Consider the following 19,320-nt stretch of genomic DNA (forward strand, 5'->3'; position numbering starts at 1 on the left):
GTTTTGTCAAATACGATCAGATACTATGCATGTGTGTGTAATGTTTTATTTATTGATTTAATGTACTTTATAAGCATTATTTTTGAAAAATATCAGCGTTCTGCACTTCTCCTACACATAAACTATAAGTGTACCAAATTTTATGCTCCTACGTCCGCGCAATTTTCGTAAATAGCGGTCCAAAGTTTTTGCATCACGTATTAATATATAGATTCGACAAAAACTAATGCTTGACTACAATCCCATAACATCTTTCTTAGTTTTAGTTATTCATTTACTACTGGACCCAGGTCATGTCCGTAAGGATTGAGGAGCCACATCAGATTTTTAAAATCTGATTTTACCATTATTTAGCAGCAAGGAAGCTGATTTTGCAGCATTTTGTGCGAATTCTAGATTTAGCAGCAAGATATATAACTAGATATATTAATGCAAAAGTGGCTCCTCAATCTAAACGTTTAAATTGAGGAGCCACCTATAACTCGTTAAGTAATAGATGAATATTTTTGAAAATTTTGTATCATTTAGCAGCAATTTTGCATATTACCGTCTACAAATTTCGCTTCTGTGGCGCTAAAATGTAAGAAAATACAATACTTTTAGTATGGCTCCTCTATCTAAATTTAACAGGTGAATTTCTACTGGATATGAGCGATCAATTATTATATTCGACATAATGATCATTTAGTAGGTGTTGTGTTTGTTTTTGCAGTATAGGAATAAAATAGTAAAACAGAGTAAATTTTGTAGATGAACGCATTTTCTTTGGCTCCTCAATCCTGACGTTCTAATTATATATGTTTGACTGTACCCACCTGAGATGACAACGGAATCTAAAGCCAGAGATACTAGCATTTAGCAGAAATGTCTGCTAAATATATCTGCACAGTTCAGCAATGTATTTAATTTAGATTCTGAAAAAAACAATACTTAACTATTTTCTTGTAAATTCAGCGTGTAGGGTGACCATATACTCGTAAATGAAACCAAGATAAGTAATTTGTTAAATTTATATTTTACTGGTTATATAACTGGTTATATCTATTGTACCTACGATTTAATTATTTAGCAATCAATGTGGCTATAAGTTATAGAATGAATGAATATTGGTTGATCAGTGCTTATACGAATTTTAGAATCGTAATCATCGTAACAGAATATCTCATCTTTCGGTGTAAGATAGTGACATTTATAGTGGCCTGTGCCAGTTTCGATAATTGGTGGAATAAATTCTACAGCACCTATTAATTTATATTTATAGGAAATCCAAGTTAAGTATTTATTTTTTACGTGAATATACAAACGAAAATACTTCACTGCTAATGAACACTTTGTTAAATAAATATTATTGTCGGTTGGTAAGAGAAATAATAATTTGTAGATACCCTCAAACTGTGGTCACCCTACACGCTGAATTTACAAGAAAATAGTTAAGTATTGTTTTTTTCAGAATCTAAATTAAATACATTGCTGAACTGTACAGATATATTTAGCAGACATTTCTGCTAAATGCTAGTATCTCTGGCTTTAGATTCCGTTGTCATCTCAGGTGGGTACAGTCAAACATATATAATTAGAACGTCAGGATTGAGGAGCCAAAGAAAATGCGTTCATCTACAAAATTTACTCTGTTTTACTATTTTATTCCTATACTGCAAAAACAAACACAACACCTACTAAATGATCATTATGTCGAATATAATAATTGATCGCTCATATCCAGTAGAAATTCACCTGTTAAATTTAGATAGAGGAGCCATACTAAAAGTATTGTATTTTCTTACATTTTAGCGCCACAGAAGCGAAATTTGTAGACGGTAATATGCAAAATTGCTGCTAAATGATACAAAATTTTCAAAAATATTCATCTATTACTTAACGAGTTATAGGTGGCTCCTCAATTTAAACGTTTAGATTGAGGAGCCACTTTTGCATTAACATATCTAGTTATATATCTTGCTGCTAAATCTAGAATTCGTGCTGCAAAATCAGCTTCATTGCTGCTAAATAATGGTAAAATCAGATTTTAAAAATCTGATGTGGCTCCTCAATCCTTACGGACATCCCAGGTCTCCTCAAAACAATAATTATTCTACACCAGTGCCAGGGTGACCAAACTGGGGATTGAACCCACAAATTTCAGTTAGTTACATGACTAACATGATAGTTAGCATTATGTGTAGGGTGATATTAAGGTAATTTTTGTTTTGTTGCTACACAAAAGAAAGTCAATAGAATGTGTTATAATTTTTTTTATTACAATTTTACAATACATAATATGTCCGTGTCGTCTTCTTGTTGGTCTCTAGCTCCTCGTCAGTGTCGTCTTCAGCTCCTCGTCCGTGTCGTCTTTTTGTTGATCTTCAGCTCCTCGTCCGTGTCGTCTTCGTGGTGGTCTTCAGCTCCTCGTCCGTGTCGTCTTCTTGGTGATCATCAGCTCCTCGTCCGTGTCGTCTTCTTGGTGATCTTCAGCTCCTCGTCCGTGTCGTCTTCGTGTTGGTCTTCAGCTCCTCGTCCGTGTCGTCTTCTTGGTGATCTTCAGCTCCTCGTCCGTGTCGTCTTCATGATGGTCTTCAGCTCCTCGTCCATGTTGTCTTCATGTTGGTCTTCAGCTCCTCGTCCGTGATGTCTTCATGTTGGTCTTCAGCTCCTCATCCGTGTCCTCTTCTTGGTGGTCTTCAGCTCCTCGTCCGTGTCGTCTTCATGTTGGTCTTCAGCTCCTCGTCCGTGTCGTCTTCTTGTTGGTCTCTAGCTCCTCGTCCGTGTCGTCTTCGTGTTGGTCTTCAGCTCCTCGTCCGTGTCGTCTTCATGATGGTCTTCAGCTCCTCGTCCGTGTCGTCTTCATGTTGATCTTCAACTCCTCGTCCGTGTCGTCTTCTTGGTGATCTTCAGCTCCTCGTCCGTGTCGTCTTCGTGTTGGTCTTCATCTCCTCGTCCGTGTCATATTCCTATTTGCCTTTTACTCCTATACCATATAGTGTTAATAGTGATCTTCAGCTCCTCGTCCGTGTCGTCTTCTTGTTGGTCTTCAGCTCCTCGTCCGTGTCGTCTTCTTGGTGATCTTCAGCTCCTCGTCCGTGTCGTCTTCTTGGTGATCTTCAGCTCCTCGTCCGTGTCGTCTTCTTGGTGATCTTCAGCTCCTCGTCCGTGTCGTCTTCATGATGGTCTTCAGCTCCTCGTCCGTGTCGTCTTCGTGTTGGTCTTCAGCTCCTCGTCCGTGTTGTCTTCTTGTTGGTCTTCAACTCCTCGTCCGTGTCGTCTTCGTGTTGGTCTTCAGCTCCTCGTCCGTGTCGTCTTCTTGGTGGTCTTCAGCTCCTCGTCCGTGTCGTCTTCATGTTGGTCTTCAGCTCCTCGTCCGTGTCGTCTTCATGTTGGTCTTCAGCTCCTCGTCCGTGTCGTCTTCGTGTTGGTCTTCAGCTCCTCGTCCGTGTCGTCTTCTTGGTGATCTTCAGCTCCTCGTCCGTGTCGTCTTCATGTTGGTCTTCAGCTCCTCGTCCGTGTCGTCTTCTTGGTGGTCTTCAGCTCCTCGTCCGTGTCGTCTTCGTGTTGGTCTTCATCTCCTCGTCCGTGTCATATTCCTATTTGCCTTTTACTCCTATACCATATAGTGTTAATAGTGATCTTCAGCTCCTCGTCCGTGTCGTCTTCTTGTTGGTCTTCAGCTCCTCGTCCGTGTCGTCTTCTTGGTGGTCTTCAGCTCCTCGTCCGTGTCGTCTTCTTGGTGGTCTTCAGCTCCTCGTCCGTGTCGTCTTCTTGGTGATCTTCAGCTCCTCGTCCGTGTCGTCTTCATGTTGGTCTTCAGCTCCTCGTCCGTGTCGTCTTCATGTTGGTCTTCAGCTCCTCGTCCGTGTCGTCTTCTTGGTGGTCTTCAGCTCCTCGTCCGTGTCGTCTTCTTGGTGGTCTTCAGCTCCTCGTCCGTGTCGTCTTCATGTTGGTCTTCAGCTCCTCGTCCGTGTCGTCTTCATGTTGGTCTTCAGCTCCTCGTCCGTGTCGTCTTCTTGGTGATCTTCAGCTCCTCGTCCGTGTCGTCTTCTTGGTGATCTTCAGCTCCTCGTCCGTGTCGTCTTCATGATGGTCTTCAGCTCCTCGTCCGTGTCGTCTTCGTGTTGGTCTTCATCTCCTCGTCCGTGTCATATTCCTATTTGCCTTTTACTCCTATACCATATAGTGTTAATAGTGATCTTCAGCTCCTCGTTTGTGTCGCCTTTATGATGGTCTTCTTCACTGGATAGTATACCTGCTCCTCGTCCGTGTCGTCTTCGTGTTGGTTTTCAGCTCCTCGTCCGTGTCGTCTTCATGTTGGTCTTCAGCTCCTCGTCCGTGTCGTCTTCGTGTTGGTCTTCAGCTCCTCGTCCGTGTCGTCTTCATGTTGGTCTTCAGCTCCTCGTCTGTGTCGTCTTCTTGGTGATCTTCAGCTCCTCGTCCGTTTTGTCTGCGTATTAGTCTGCAGTTCCTCGTCCATGTTGTCTCCGTATTGGTCTTCAGCTCCTCGTCCGTGTCGTCTTCTTGGTGGTGTTCAGCTTCTCGTCCGTGTCGTCTTCTTGGTGGTCTTCAGCTCCTCGTCCGTGTCGTCTTCATGTTGATCTTCAGCTCCTCGTCTGTGTTGTCTTCTTGGTGGTCTTCAGCTCCTCGTCCGTGAGGTCTTCATGTTGGTCTTCAGCTCCTCGTCCGTGTCGTCTTCTTGGTGGTCTTCAGCTCCTCGTCCGTGTCGTCTTCTTGGTGGTCTTCAGCTCCTCGTCCGTGTCGTCTTCTTGGTGGTCTTCAGCTCCTCGTCCGTGTCGTCTTCTTGGTGGTCTTCTGCTCCTCGTCCGTGTCGTCTTCATGGTGGTATTTTGGTCGTCATGCGTATTTATAATGGTTTTCTTTATTGTAATGATACTGATTTGGTTTTGCTTTATGCAAAGCATGTTAAGTTAATTTTAGGCTTTTTTAGATAGTCGCTTTAAGTTCATATTTGTTTTTCTTTCTTCTGCTTGTTGTCATGAGCCTTGTGTTGGCAATCTTTAATTTGCTCCTAGCCTAGCTTAGTTAGCACAGCGTTAGTATTATCATCGTTCACTATCTTCCGAGTGTTATCCATTTCATTAAAAATGTTATGAGTGCGAAGGTATGAAAGCAGACTTTATTATAATTTAGCTAGATTTTACTAATATATGTGCGTTTGATGTCCGAGCTGTTATTGCGTTTCCTTTCATTGTATTAATTTATTTTTGTCATAGTAATTATATCATCAATGATTAGAAGGTGCAGTTAAAGATCTTCCCAGAAGTAGCTTAATATCTGTCGACTTCAAATAAATTTCCATTCTTGTGCATATATCCACATAGCTGTTTCCGGAATCTATTGTTGTTAACACGGTATACTTTGTAGTTTGCAATACCCGACGTTGATCCATTAATTACTGCATCGTTACGAGTTCCAGTTCAAATATCAATTGATGCCCACAAACTTCATTCGACTTCCTGAGGATGTATTAAAAATCGCAAATGATTAGTTCGCGACTTGGGAATCGAACCCAATGTCTATCTGCAGTCTATCTACGACTGCTATTTGGTGTAATGATCTTGTGATATATCATAAATATGTAGAAGTCAACATGCAAAATGCATTTTAAGAAAACTTATCACATACCAATATATCGATATATCGATTACTTTCTCATAGGCAGCGTATTATGTATCGTGTCGTATCGTATCGCGTCTCCATCTTGATATCTTTTGAACCCAGAACTGGGTATTTTGTTAACAATACTTGTTTCAAATCTATTCAAGCTCAACTAATTTTAAAGCTGAAAATAAAGCTTAAACACGTTCTTCCACAAGACTGCTTGTCTATGCCCATATTGAAATTGCAGGTGTACTTAATAGGCACCTTATATTGTGATCGCAAAGTGAATTTGTTATTGAGTTAGTTTGCAGCGAGCTGGCACTACTTTATACGGTGTATTTCACAAAACATTACATATACAACTTTCGCAAACATCATACTCCAGCGTTTAAAGAGCGACTTGCTATAATTTGCATCTGTTGACAAAACTGGTTATGCACCTAATCTAGTGATATGCATGCAAAATTAAAAACTTTACAGCAAAAATTAGAATTTTGAAGTATATTCAGTTTTATATTCCAATACCTGTAAATTCGACTCCAACAACGTGGAATGTTCTGACGCAATTCAAAAGCATCTGTTGACAAATATTATTACGAAGCTATGCTCCTAGTCTTGAAAATTTTACCTTCCATAAGTTATTCTCATATAATTTTATCAAATCAAACTCAATGGTGATTATTTGTGATTCGTGTTTTCTTTCTTCCTCTGAATTCTTTGTATTTCGTTTACGTAAATAGCTATTTTAGATTTTTTTGCGTACCTGTATTCTTATATCTCCTGTCAACAAAACGATTAAGAGCCTATCCTAGTTATGATAAAATAACTTCATACAACATTACCTTCTAGCCTGGTAGTATGGCTGGGATGTCTCACGTGGTATACATCTGTTAACAAGTATTTGTTATGCACAAACAAGCAGAAAAGCTTGACTAACTTCAACACACTTATCAAGAAAATGTATGTATGGATTGAATCTTACTTGAATAGGTGCATGTTATAATAATTGGTCCAACCAGAGACTACCTTTATAGCGCGAGCTATGCTCTCGGGTAACCAGTCGTCATCTGTCAACAACAAAGATTACGAACCTATGCTAGCTATATCTAGTAAAGCAACATGATCCATTGTTACCTCAGTCTGTGAAACACGACTTGCATCTATCGTCGGGATATCTGTCAACAATTCATGTTATGCACACCAAGAAGATTTGACTTATCAACTAACCATCCAGAATTTCAAAAATGGCTATGTCTTACGTGATGATCGTCCTATATGATGCAAGCCATCCAAATATGTATCTGGCTCTTGAAGACTTTATCTGTCAACAATTAACCGTTTCCGTGCGGTTGATGCCGCACAGGCACCATCTAAATCTATTGCGTATGGCGTATGGTGCCCGAGAGGATACAAAACTAAATCATACAAAACTCGGCTTAAACGACATTCGTCAAAAGAGCCCCCTAAATAAAAGTGTCTTTATTTGTCACCCTTATCATGCCCACAGTGTTCGTTTTAAGTAATTTCGCAAATTAGCTGACATCAGGGGTTGTAAACCAAGTTGCCGACACATTTTATTATTGATTATAATTCTAACAGCCCACTTTCTGGAATGTTTCTCAAAAATCAAATGCTTTTGTCATAAGGTTCATTGTTGCCTAAAAACGTACAAAGAGTGCGCTGTTCGCCGGCCCTTCGCCTACGAAGTACCGTATTTCCTTGCGTATACGGTTGATTATTGTTTAAAACTACGCCGTTCATAATTGTTTGCGCCGGCGCACAGTATAATATTTTGATAAACTAGACGGACAAAAGTCAATTTAGGACATGTCTTAAATTATCCTTCTAACGCCAAAGAATCAAGACAAGCTGCTTTGCTCTGGTATTGGTACAAAATAATTTTGTCCCGCTAGTTTTTCATACTAACTGTGCTTTTTTACGGTGCTGTGTTTTTCATACTCAAGTGGTACGTGTATAAATTCTTTACAACACTTGAATAAATAAATCCATGAAATAATGCAAAAAGGTTTACGACCCCTGATATAAATTAGTCACTTACCTTCCATTTCCATAAAAACACACAGATCGTCACTTTTAAACGCACTGAACGAATTTACTGACTGCCTACGTTAGATACACAATGTCAAATGATTATTTTAGCAAGTAGAAACACGAAAACAAGCTAAAAGTGACAATTCATGGCGGATGATTCCCCAGGGGAATCATCAAACTTTCTGGCGCTTGGTGCCTCAGAGGCATCACAGAATTTTTGTTTGACGCCAGGCACTAAAGATTGCTCAAAAGACTTCCGCACGGAATCGGTTAAGGTTAACAAGCTATCCTAGCTAATTCAAAAAGCAGTGTTACCTTACACCCGATGACTTCATGTCTTCGTAGGTATTAATTTATTCGTTCGCTGACATTTTCTTTTGTATTGCATATATAAGCATCAGTAGTATTGACATCGATATTGACAACATCATTGTTTCAACACAATTCACGTTTCAACGCATTATTAATTTGTAGTTAAAACTGTCTTACTTGAAATGGCGTCCAACCGGCGAACCTCTTTCGCTACGAGTTGCACACGATTCTACAAGCTCTCGGACTTCCGAAGCTAATCTGCCAACAATATTAATTACGAACCTACCTATTCAAGTTACATCTATAGTAACATAATTGTGTGGTTACCTTCTATCTCGGATAATGAAGTATATCATTTTCAATGTTCCCATTTGTTAACATGTCCTTGTTAAACATCAACATTATCTAACAATTGTACAATTTGACATCAACAATATTATTTACATTGTGTCTTACTTTTGATTAGCGTACGGTTAGTCCATGCCATAAGGATGCCCCAGCCAGATCTTGGCTCTCTGGCTACCGACCGCGACGTTGTCTTCTGTTAACAATAAATATTACGAACCTATGCTAGCTATATCGTGTAAAGCAACATAAACCATTGTTACCTCAAACTAGTGTTACGCGACTTGCACCCATTACTGCGTGATCTGTCAACAACTCGTTATGCACACTTCTATGGTATTGACAAGTATGTAACAATTCTACACAGAAACAAAATTTAGATACGGTTTGTTTGTGTCTTACTTGAACTGCTGGTATCAGCTAAAACCATCCCGATAACGCTTAGCTCTCAAAGAAGTCATCTGTCAACAATACAGGTTACAAACCTACCCTAGTTATATCTAGTAAAGCAATGTGAGTACTTAATACATTGTTACCTCTCACGCGATGAAGATACATACTTGCATATTTTGCCGTGGTATCTGTCAACAATTCTCTGTTAGGCACACCAGTATGACATTGGCAAATCTGCTATATTTCAACACACCATTTAAGATTATGCAAAATATGGCTTACATCTTACTTGAAGTGGAAGTTATTTGACTCGGACCATTCCTACTCGATGCAACTTGGTTCTCGTAACCCATTTGTCATCTGTCAACAGTAAAGATTACGTACCTATCCTAGGTATATCTAATAAAACAATATAGTTCATTGTTACCTCACACTTTAACTCGACGTGCATCTATAGCGTTATCTGTCAACAATGCTTTGTTATGGACAACAACATGACACTGACTCAGTACTCCGTCTCACATATATAATATACTCCTCATGCAAATATTTAGCTTACGTTAGCTGTCGAGTAATCCATTCAAGTCCTTTGCTGTTTGATACTAGCTTTTTGCTTTATCCTTCGAGCAACCGTCCGCGACATACTCTTCTGTCAACAATAAAGATTACGCACCTATCCTAGTTATAATAAGAAAATAGATCCATTGTTACCTCATTTACGACGACATGTCTCGCATTTATTGCCAGGTTATCTGTTGACAACTCGTCATTATGCACATAACGGGATATTGACAACTTTGTAACAATTTAACACACCAAAAGCAAGATTTAAATATGGTCTGTGTCTTACTTGAACTGGCAATCTTTTGGCTCAGTTTATCCTACTCGATGCAATTCAGCTCAAGTGACCCCGTTGTCATCTGTCAACAATAAAGATTACGAACCTATCCTAGGTATATCTAGTGAAACAACAAGATCCATTGTTACCTCACAGTCGATGTCACGACTTGCATCTATTGCTGCGTTATCTGTCAACAATTCTGTTATGGCACGAATAGATACTGACAACTGCGTTACAATTCAACACACCATGAACATAATTAAAATATGGTTTGTGTCTTACTTGAATTGCTTCTATCAAAACATCTCCATACCCTACAAGTTCTCTGGCTCCCAAAGTCGTCATCTGTTAACAATAAAGATTAGGTACGAACCTACTAGCTACACTTAGTAAAGCAATTGTTACCTTACTCACAGTGCCATTTCATGCATCTATTGCCGCGTTATCTGTCAACAATGTGCTATGCTCGCTAACATGGTTTGCATGTCTGTTATAATTCAATACACATACAGTATTAAAATATGGACTGTCTTACTTGAACTGGAGTCATCCTTTAAGTAACTGGATTTCTAAGTCATCTGTCAACAATAAATATTACGGGCCTATCACAGCTAAATCAAGTACCTAAAGCAACGATGTTACCTCGCATTCGACGACATATGACTTGTGATGCAAGTTGCATCTACTGCTCTTATCTGTCAACAATTCTTTGTTACGAACTTCCACCATGTATTGCGTTTGTGTGATTTGACAAGTTTTCTTGCCTCGTTTCATTCTGGAGATTCTGTCAACAATAAACATTACGTGCCTATCCCAGCTTTCTTTGTAAAAGCAATACGTGATTCTTTGTTACCTGACTCCACAGATTATGTACTGCATCATCTGTCAACAATTCTTTGTTATGTGCACCAGCAATGTTTTTGTAATCAATACAAAACACCAAGAACTTTCAAAATATGGACTATGACTGTCTCACTAGTGATGTAAGTTTTATAGCCAGTTAAATCATTACTTGAACAACACGATCAATCGTTACCTTCCGCTCTGATTTGCATATGTTGCCACCAACAAACACCAAATATATGACATCTTTGATTATAATAGGAAATATGTGTCTTACTTGATCCTGCGTTTTCAGAGCAGATCATTCCTACTCGATGCAAGCTATTCTGCTCTCGGAACCCAGTTGTAATCTGTTAATAATAAAGATTACGTACCTATGCTCGCTTAATTTATCACAAGCAATAACGTGATCCAAGGTTACCTTGCTCAAAGTGCCATAACTCCATCATTTTCACATGTTTATGTCTAGATTATAGCGTATTATAGATACTGGATAGCTCACAAGCATAGTTGCTGTTTTAGTATTCTGCAATATGCACTACTAATCAGCCAAAATACAAGTATTACAGACCTCAGCTGTTTAGTGTAATTTCATAAGAGTTGTAGAATAGCTCGAGAGCCTGAGAGACCTGTGGATTTTCGGAGAAAATTTGGTATTGCACCTTCCAGGCATAGAAACTGGCCATTATTCAGCGAATCAGCTGTGGAATATTCGAAACTTAGATTAGCAGGAGCAAGCAGCATTTATAAGAACGTGCTCTCTGCAAGTTTAAAATTGAAAACTACCTTTGCTCACGTCGAACATTAAGTTGATCACTTAGCCGATTCGTAAAGAGTGTAGGCTGATTTGAGTTTCGTGTTTAGTAGTAGTATTTGTCTAATGCAGCAGACACGGAATTGTGAAACTTCCAGGCCGCGTAGATTATCCCACCAATCTGCAGTATAGGCGCATCTAGTTAAGTTTTAATGTAAAACTAGGTATAGTACTCACTATTAATGAGAAACTTTCTGCCTGTGATTGTACCATAAGGGAATTTACCTTCTCACAAGGAACAAGACGTTTTTCCTGATTCTGCCTGATTTCCCGGAGATGGTTTGTAGTTCGCGGGCTGCAGGCCCGCAGTTCGTGTGCTGCAAGAGAAGGCCGTTGTTTGTGGCCTGCAGGATCAGGCCTGTAGTCCACGGGTTACCGGAGGTAGTCTGCAGGTCCCGGGCTGCAGGAGGAAGCCGCCGCTCGTGGATTGTAGAAAGCACGATCCAGACGAGATGAAAGGAGCACCTTTTGATGCAGGAAGTAGGCCCGCAGTCCGCGGGCTGCAGAATGAGGCTCGCAGTTTCGCGGGCTGCAGGAGGAGGTTCGCAGTACGTAGGCTACAGGAGGAGGTTCGCAGTACGTGGGCTGCAGGAGTACACTCGCAGCCCGTAGAAGTAGATTCACAGTCCGCGGGCTGCATTATTACATCATAGGTTTGCAGGATTTCGTGCAGTACGCGTGTTGCAGGAGGAGGCTCGTAGTTCGCGTGCTGCAGAAGGCTCGCATTTCACGGGCAGTAGGAGGAAGCCCATCGTCCACGGATTGCGAAAGCACCCATGGCGCGCTCCAGATGAGATGACACGAGCACCTCTGGTGGAAGCAGGCTCCGGAAAAAGGCAGAAGGAGGAGGCACACAGCTCGCGGGCTGCAGGAGGAGGTCCGCAAATCGCGAGTTGCAGCAGCAGGTTCGAAGTTCACTGGCTGCAGGAAGAGGCGCGCAGGTCGCGTGCTACAGGAAGAGGCCCGCAGTTTGCGGGCTGCAGGAGGTCCGCAGTTTGCGGGCTGCAGGAGCAGGCACGCAGTTCGCCGGCTCCGGGAAAGACCCGATGTTTGCGTGTTTCAAGGGGTGGTCTCCAGTTCGCGGGCTGCAGGAGCAGGCACACAGCTCGCGGGTTGCAGGAGGAGGTGCATAACTCGCGGGTTGCTGCAGCAGGCCCGAAGCTTGCCGGTTGCAGAAGGCCCGCAGTTCGCGGGCTGCAGGATGCCTGCAGTTGCGGCCCGTAGGAGTAAGCTCGCATATCGCGGGTTGCAGGAACAGGCCCGCAGTTCGCGGGCTGCAGGAGGCCCGCAGTCCGAGGGCTGCAGAAGTAAGCTCGCAATTCGCGGGCTGCAGGAGGAGGCCTGCAGTTCGTGGGCTGCAGGAGCAGGCACACAGCTCGCGGGCTGCAGGAGGAGGTGCACAACTCGGGGGTTGCTGCAGCAGGCCCGAAGCTTGTCGGTTGCAGGAGGCCCGCGCTGCGGGCTCCAGGATGCCTGCAGTTCGCGGCCTGTAGGAGTAAGCTCGCAGTTCGCGGGTTGCAGGAACAGGCCCGCAGTTCGCGGGCTGCAGGAGCAGGCACACAGCTCGCGGGCTGCAGGAGAAGGCACACAGCTCGCGGGCTGCAGAAGAGGCCCGCAGTTCGCGGGCTGCAGGAGAAGGCACACAGCTCGCGGGCTGCAGAAGAGGCCCGCAGTTCGCGGGCTGCAGGAGGAGGCACACAGCTCGCGGGCTGCAGAAGAGGCCCGCAGTTCGCGGGCTGCAGGAGGAGGCACACAGCTCGCGGGCTGCAGAAGAGGCCCGCAGTTCGCGGGCTGCAGGAACAGGCACACAGCTTGCGGGCTGCAGGAGGAGGTGCACAACTCGCGGGTTGCTGCAGTAGGCCCGAAGCTTGCCGGTTGCAGAAGGCCCGCAGTTTGCGGGCTGCAGGATGCCTGCAGTTCGCGGCCTGTAGGAGTAAGCTCGCAGTTTGCGGGCTACAGGAGGCCCGCAGTTTGCGGGCTACAGGAGGCCCGCAGTTCGCGGGCTGCAGGAGCAGGCTCGCAGTCCGCGGGCTGCAGGAGCAGGCTCGCAGTCCGCGGGCTCCGGTAAGGGCTCGTTGTTTTCATGCTCCAAATCCAGGTCGAGCTGCAGGAATAAGTTCACGAGCTGCCGGAGTAATTGCATAGGTCCCGGGCCGCAGTAGACACGCAGTTCGCTGAATGCCACAGGTGGTCTTCATTTTGCGGGCAACAGGAAGAGGCTCGCAGTACACGCGTGAGCTCGCAATACGCGGGCTGCCAGAGTAAGCGCGCAATATGTGGACTCAGGAGTAGGCCCGCAGTGCGCGGGCTGCTGGAGGAAGTGCACGATTCGCGTGTTGCAGCAGCGGGCCCGAAATGCGCCGGCTGCAAGAAGAGACCCGCAGTTCACGGGTTGCAGGAGGAGGCCCGCAGTCCGCGAGCTGCAGGAGGAGGCCCGCAGTCCGCGAGCTGCAGGAGTAGGCCCGCAGTCCGCGAGCTGCAGGAGAAGGCCCGCAGTCCGCGAGCTGCAGGTGGAGGCCCGCAGTTCGCGAGCTGCAGGTGGATGCCCGCAGTTCGCAGTCTGTAGGAGTAAGCTCGCAGTTTGCGGGTTGCAGGAGCAGGCCCGCTGTCGGCTGGCTGAAGGAGTAGGCTCGCAGTTCGCGGGCGCGAGGAAGACGCTAGCTGTCTACAGGCTCCAGGTGGAGGCTCGCTGTCTGCAGGGCTCCAGAAGGAGGCCCGCAGTTCGCAGTCTGTAGAAGTAAGGTCGCAGTTCGCGCGCTCCAGGAAGAGGCTCGCTGTCAGCACGAGTCTAGGCTCGCAATTCTCGGGCTTCAAGTCGCGCATTTTCCATACCAGACAAGATGACACGTGAGCAACTTTTACTGCAGGAAGCAGACTGCGGTTTGCACGCTTCAGGAAGAGGCTCTCGGCTCTAGACAAACACCCGCAGTTCGTGGACTGCAAAAGACGACACGGATATTAGGGCCTTTTAGAGACCCTTACATTTCAAATACTCATGTTGTTGGCGCAGTTAGCACGCTGCACAACATTGTTGGCGCAGTTAGCACGCTGCAGAACACTTACGCTTAACCGACTGCTAGTGGTCGCTCGTAGTTTGCAGGTCCTAGAAGGTAGTTAGGTCTCATTGCAACCTACAGGAGAAGGCATGCGGTTCGCATACTACTGACATACTGGCGTAGAGTTGGTGGTCTGCAAGAGGCCCGCATTTCTCGGGCTGTTGTAGGTCGACGGTTCGCAGGTCATACGGCTAGATTGTAAGAGCTACCTCGTTCGCATTGCAATAGTTCTGTGCGTTTCGTCAGCTACGCAACTTTTCTACTACTTTAAACTAGGTTTCGGGCGTAAATTTTATAGAGTTGAGTTTCAGTTTATTTTTGCATTAGTCACAATATGTAGAGTAGATATGACGTCCGATGAAAGAAGTCGTTATATAACCTACGGCAAAATAAATATCTAGAGTAAATGGTTAGCTAGAAACGAATTTCTAAATGATCAAAGTCTACATACCGGATGTGCACCGGCGACTGTGTTAGATGACAAACAGCTTTGGGTCAGCCATCAGCTTGCATTTGTTTAGTTTATTGTCGCTCGTAAATGCATTAACAGTGCATGGGTGAAGACGTTTAGCAATGTAAACTGTTATTATCAGTACTACCGGGTTCTTTCCTTTACTAATGTTTTGAAAGTCTTCAGCCATTGTGCTGTTGGTGGATATAACACTGGAAGAATAATGACCTGGACTAATATCGTCCAGAAATTGGATTCTTGAATGATTTAGACCTTCTAGGTAAATAAGGATTATGAGAATTTTAAGTAAATGTAGCTATTACGGTTTGAGAATAAAGTGCGGAAGAAATTTTGCAAAGTAAAAAAAATTACCCCAACTAAGGTAGGTAGAAAATTAAAGTTACGTGTTTGTTGAGCTTGATACGTCGAGGTCACGCCGTCAACGAGCATTGACGACACGTTGTAACCACGTCGGCAACGAGCATTGACGCCACGTTGAAATCACGTAGTCAACGAGCATTGACGACACGTAGAAATCACGTCGTCAGCGAGCATTGACGACACGTAGAAATAATGTTGTCAGCGAGCATTGACGACACGTCGATATCACGTCGACAACGAGCATTGACGACACGTAGAAATCACGTCGACAACGAGCATTGACGACACGTAGTTCACGCTGTCAGCGAGCATTGGCGCACATGGTAATCTCGTCGACAACGAGCACTGACGCACGTCGAAATCACTGACAACGAGCATTGACGACACGTTGAGGTCTGTTATAGTTTAAGGGCATTGATACTCGTAGATCACGAAGTCAACGATCATTGACGACTCGTAGTTTTGTAGTCAACGAGCATTGAAGACATGAAGGGTCTTGACGACCTAAGAAAAGAAAAGGAAAAAGATGCCAATATTGACATCGGGGTTCTGTAGCTGTTGAGTATTATCAGAGGCCACGTAGTTGGGTAACAGAGACGGTCGCAAAGAGACTGTTACCACGTGAGCGCGTGTGGTCGATACACGACGAACCGTCTAGTCATAATGCATTGACATTCTATGTGGAGTGGCCACGCGAAGATACTGTCAACTAAGAGAGCAGAGTTAACACCACAACCGGCGACATTATCAGTCGCACAGCCAACAATAAAATAAAAGTAAAAAAAATATTAACAACGGTAATGTAGTAATTACGAATTAGTAAATAGTAACAAACCTAAAGAAAAATATGTCGCATTTACATACCGTTTTAGTAAAGGCGACATCACCATCTTTAGTTTTCAGTCGTACTAAAAAAGCGTCGTAGGTCATAATAGTCGTTCCAATCCTCCGGAAAGATTGTTGGACGGTTGGTTCATCATGTCATGACGGCCAAACGTGATTTGTATTTTAAGATATACATTTATATTTCATCACCGTCGACGTCACAGCATCATCGCTTTGAGCTCGTGAAGTTTGCCCTGATAAATTTATAAATACCACACATACCACAGGAATAAATAGCAGAGCGGCGTGACCGCAAAGTAACGTGATTTAGAGAAGTAACGTAGTTGTTGGATATCCTTTAGTTTTGAGCAGTTTGCCCCGGCAGTTGTGTGCATTATCATAATTTTATCATAGAATTTTAATCAATACTCCTTTGTAGACGTTTTCATATCATTATTATGCACTAAAAAGTAACGCTGCAATGCTTTTCATAAATTTAGACCTCAATTAAAATAATCTTGGATATTTAGCTGTTGGTCTCATATTGACAGGGCCCATCTGGTAGGAGTTCGTATTAGGAATTTCATCCAGAAGTATAGTAAGTGTCTCGTTGTTTTATGTTGCTATTCGCAGTATTATACTTAATTTATGATTATTTTCGTAATTATATTGGGCCAATGTATTGAATCTGCAATATGTCCAAGGAACCTGCTCCTAAACAGATAAGACACAAATGGGCAATATTATATAGTTCAAAACTGCACAGCAGTCTTGAACAGATAAATGTCTAAAACAATGTGAGGAAGCCATTAAAAAACAATAAAGGTTAATTACATTGATTTTTCTCAACATTTGTATGCATGAGACAAGCAGAAAAATCTAAAATGTACAAAAAGTATATTGATAATTAATAATAATAGATAAATTCGTACCGTTATCAGACGCAACTAGCTTCTGAAGGTCGGTTTTGATCTGACCTCGCTTAATTTCCTCTTATGGTCCACCCATATTGTCAATTTTGACAGTGGTATTGATTTGTAAAATAAAATAAAAATTTATCTGTTTCTTGGATTTCAAATAATTCATTAGCTGGATAAATATTCTGTTGTAAGGGAAACTGTCATGGCATCCATTGGTTTTTGAAGATTGTTAGGTAAAGGTACTTATACAAATAAGCATTTGTTTTGTTGAATTTTGTACTTTTCCTCGAGTTCATATTCAAAATTTCTTTTTAGAACGCTCTTTTTATATTGGTCGAATTTCATAGGGTTTAACCTTTTTGCTTGACTACCTTAAAATAATTTCCTAGTTTTTGTGGACAAGAGAGACCTGTTAATCAGAATAGATAAACTTTTGTATCGTACATTCGTACAATATCTTAACACATACGATTTGTAGCAGAATGTGTACATACCTCATGGAGCTTTAAGTTGATTTTAAACAAAACATACCTTCAACTAATATTATTCAAGACTGATAAATATAATCATGTTCATTGCTGTCTTAATGGGATTTTAATGATTACTTCCTAATTTCTTATGTGTGAATATTTGTATACGTCAAAATGTTGGTATGCAAATGGCTATTTTAAATAGCCTTTGTGATCCTCAAATGTAATGTTTGTTTGGTGTTGCGGCTAATCAGTTGCTGGATAACTATATACTTTAGCATATTTCTATGAACTTAAGTCTGAAATAAAAAGAAGTTTGTTATAAGGCCCTATCAGCTGCTATTAGGTGTTTACAAGTGCTTATTTTTGTATTTTTATAAATAAAATTTTGTAGATCAGTCAATAAAATTATAAAAAAGAAATAACTAAGAAATGTAAATGGTACTTAAAAAGACTTACCTATTACGTACTATTCATATCGTAGGACTTGTATCCTATTATATTAGTTTCCCTAATTTTATATCTGTAGGATACCATGGAATACTTTCAATACATTATGTTATATGATTAGGGCCGGTAAGACTTATCTGTGGATGGGGTGTGACGTTCCACTCGCTAATATCAACTGGAGCCGGGTTAGCCTTCTTCACTAGGAAGGACCACCTTGCTTTTCATACGATAGTGATAGGAGTGCGTGATACTCGCTCACGTCAGCCCCAGTCCAGTCGTTAGCTGTGAAGTTTGCAAATAAACAATGAGTATTTGTACATACAGTCTACTTGTCGCTATAAGCACAGAACTAAATCTTGAAAACATTGTATGTATTATAGAACATCAGAGGTCAGTATTAGTCTCGACCACTCACCGTAAAATCTATCCCTTCACGTTTTCGGCCTCGTTTTCATTATTCAGCTATTTATAGGATTCAGTCAGGTTTCGTTTAGAGTAGGTATTGTCCCGGTTTAGTCATCAGCCCACGCTTTTCTTCTTGATTTGTGTATATAGATACCATTTTATACAAACGTCGTTTCATATTTATTTGTGCGTTACCTATATTTGGCTTGTTATTAGAGTAATGGCGATGAATGCTTAGTTTTCTCAATGTTTCGTCTAGATTTCTTTCCTAAACAATTATACAAGACAGCATGCCAATTGATTCGTAAAAAAATAAGAATCAGTCGTTACCTAAAAGTGAAAGTTGCCCCAAACGCCGCCGGGCCGACACCGACGGCAGCAGAAGCAGGGGCTTGACAAGGCCACTATGTTAAGTGCCTCGTTGGAAATTACTCAGGTACACAGTCGACCTCTTCTAAACCTTAACACTCCTCCGTCCTTGTACACATTCCTTCTTCAAAGATAAATTCCATTGTGGCGCATTCACTCCTGTTTACTAGATTATTATGGCACAAATATCCTAACCAACTTTGTTGTTAAATCTTTGAAAGATTGAACAGTGACTCATTTTCATATTATTATGATCTGATACACAATGTCCACTATGTTTTGAAAACAAGCGACTCACCACTTTTCTAGAAAACATAATCCCAAGCAGAATTTCCGTGGCGATGTTCAAGACCACGGTAGAGGTTAAGGTCTGAAGCCTTGCCTCGTCGTTTGTGGCAGCTGCTGACCACGGTTGGCAGGGCTCTGAGAGACTAAACATAATGTTACACCAACAGTGGCCCGAGTATGGGCCACACAATAGCACTATCTAAATTGAAAGGAACCTTCACGCCAACAACCTAACGGTTACCTAGTGGGCTGACAACCGGGACGTATTCGTGCGAGCACGTCGTATAGCAGACAGGTAGCACCCCAGTGCGTACGGTACGCAGACTGCAGCCAAGCCAGCGGCTCCGCAGACAGCAGACTCATATACTCGTTCAGTGACCCGAACACGCCATCGCACGCAACTCTGCGCCATGTTCTCCACGTAGACGATGATGACTCATGGAATAATAATTGTTTGTGTGGTGAATTTGTAAGAAAAGCTAAATAAAAACTCAGTGA

At 42.5% G+C, this 19,320-nt stretch overlaps 1 protein-coding gene across 1 annotated transcript; it reads left to right on the plus strand.

Moving 5' to 3' along the window:
• Positions 1-3,234: 3,234 nt before the first annotated feature.
• Positions 3,235-6,844, plus strand: LOC126910945 (uncharacterized). The gene is made up of 3 exons (XM_050695460.1): positions 3,235-3,965; positions 4,346-4,500; positions 4,641-6,844. Exons 1-3 carry the CDS (start codon positions 3,334-3,336, stop codon positions 4,853-4,855), a joined length of 1,002 nt encoding a protein of 333 aa, XP_050551417.1. The 5' UTR covers positions 3,235-3,333; the 3' UTR covers positions 4,856-6,844.
• The last annotated feature ends 12,476 nt before the right edge of the window (positions 6,845-19,320 follow it).

This window comes from Spodoptera frugiperda, chromosome 8 (genome assembly GCF_023101765.2).
Source record: "Spodoptera frugiperda isolate SF20-4 chromosome 8, AGI-APGP_CSIRO_Sfru_2.0, whole genome shotgun sequence".
NCBI classification, from domain to species: domain Eukaryota; kingdom Metazoa; phylum Arthropoda; class Insecta; order Lepidoptera; family Noctuidae; genus Spodoptera; species Spodoptera frugiperda.

Excerpts from the sequence above, each read along its gene's own strand:
- LOC126910945 (XM_050695460.1), top strand. The coding sequence starts at position 3,334 with ATGTTGGTCTTCAGCTCCTCGTCCGTGTCGTCTTCATGTTGGTCTTCA. Across the intron at positions 3,966-4,345 it reads CTCGTCCGTGTCGTCTTCAT|CTCCTCGTCCGTGTCGTCTT; the intron begins GTTGGTCTTCAG and ends GTTGGTCTTCAG. Across the intron at positions 4,501-4,640 it reads TTCAGCTCCTCGTCCGTGTC|GTCTTCATGTTGGTCTTCAG; the intron begins GTCTTCTTGGTG and ends CTCGTCCGTGAG.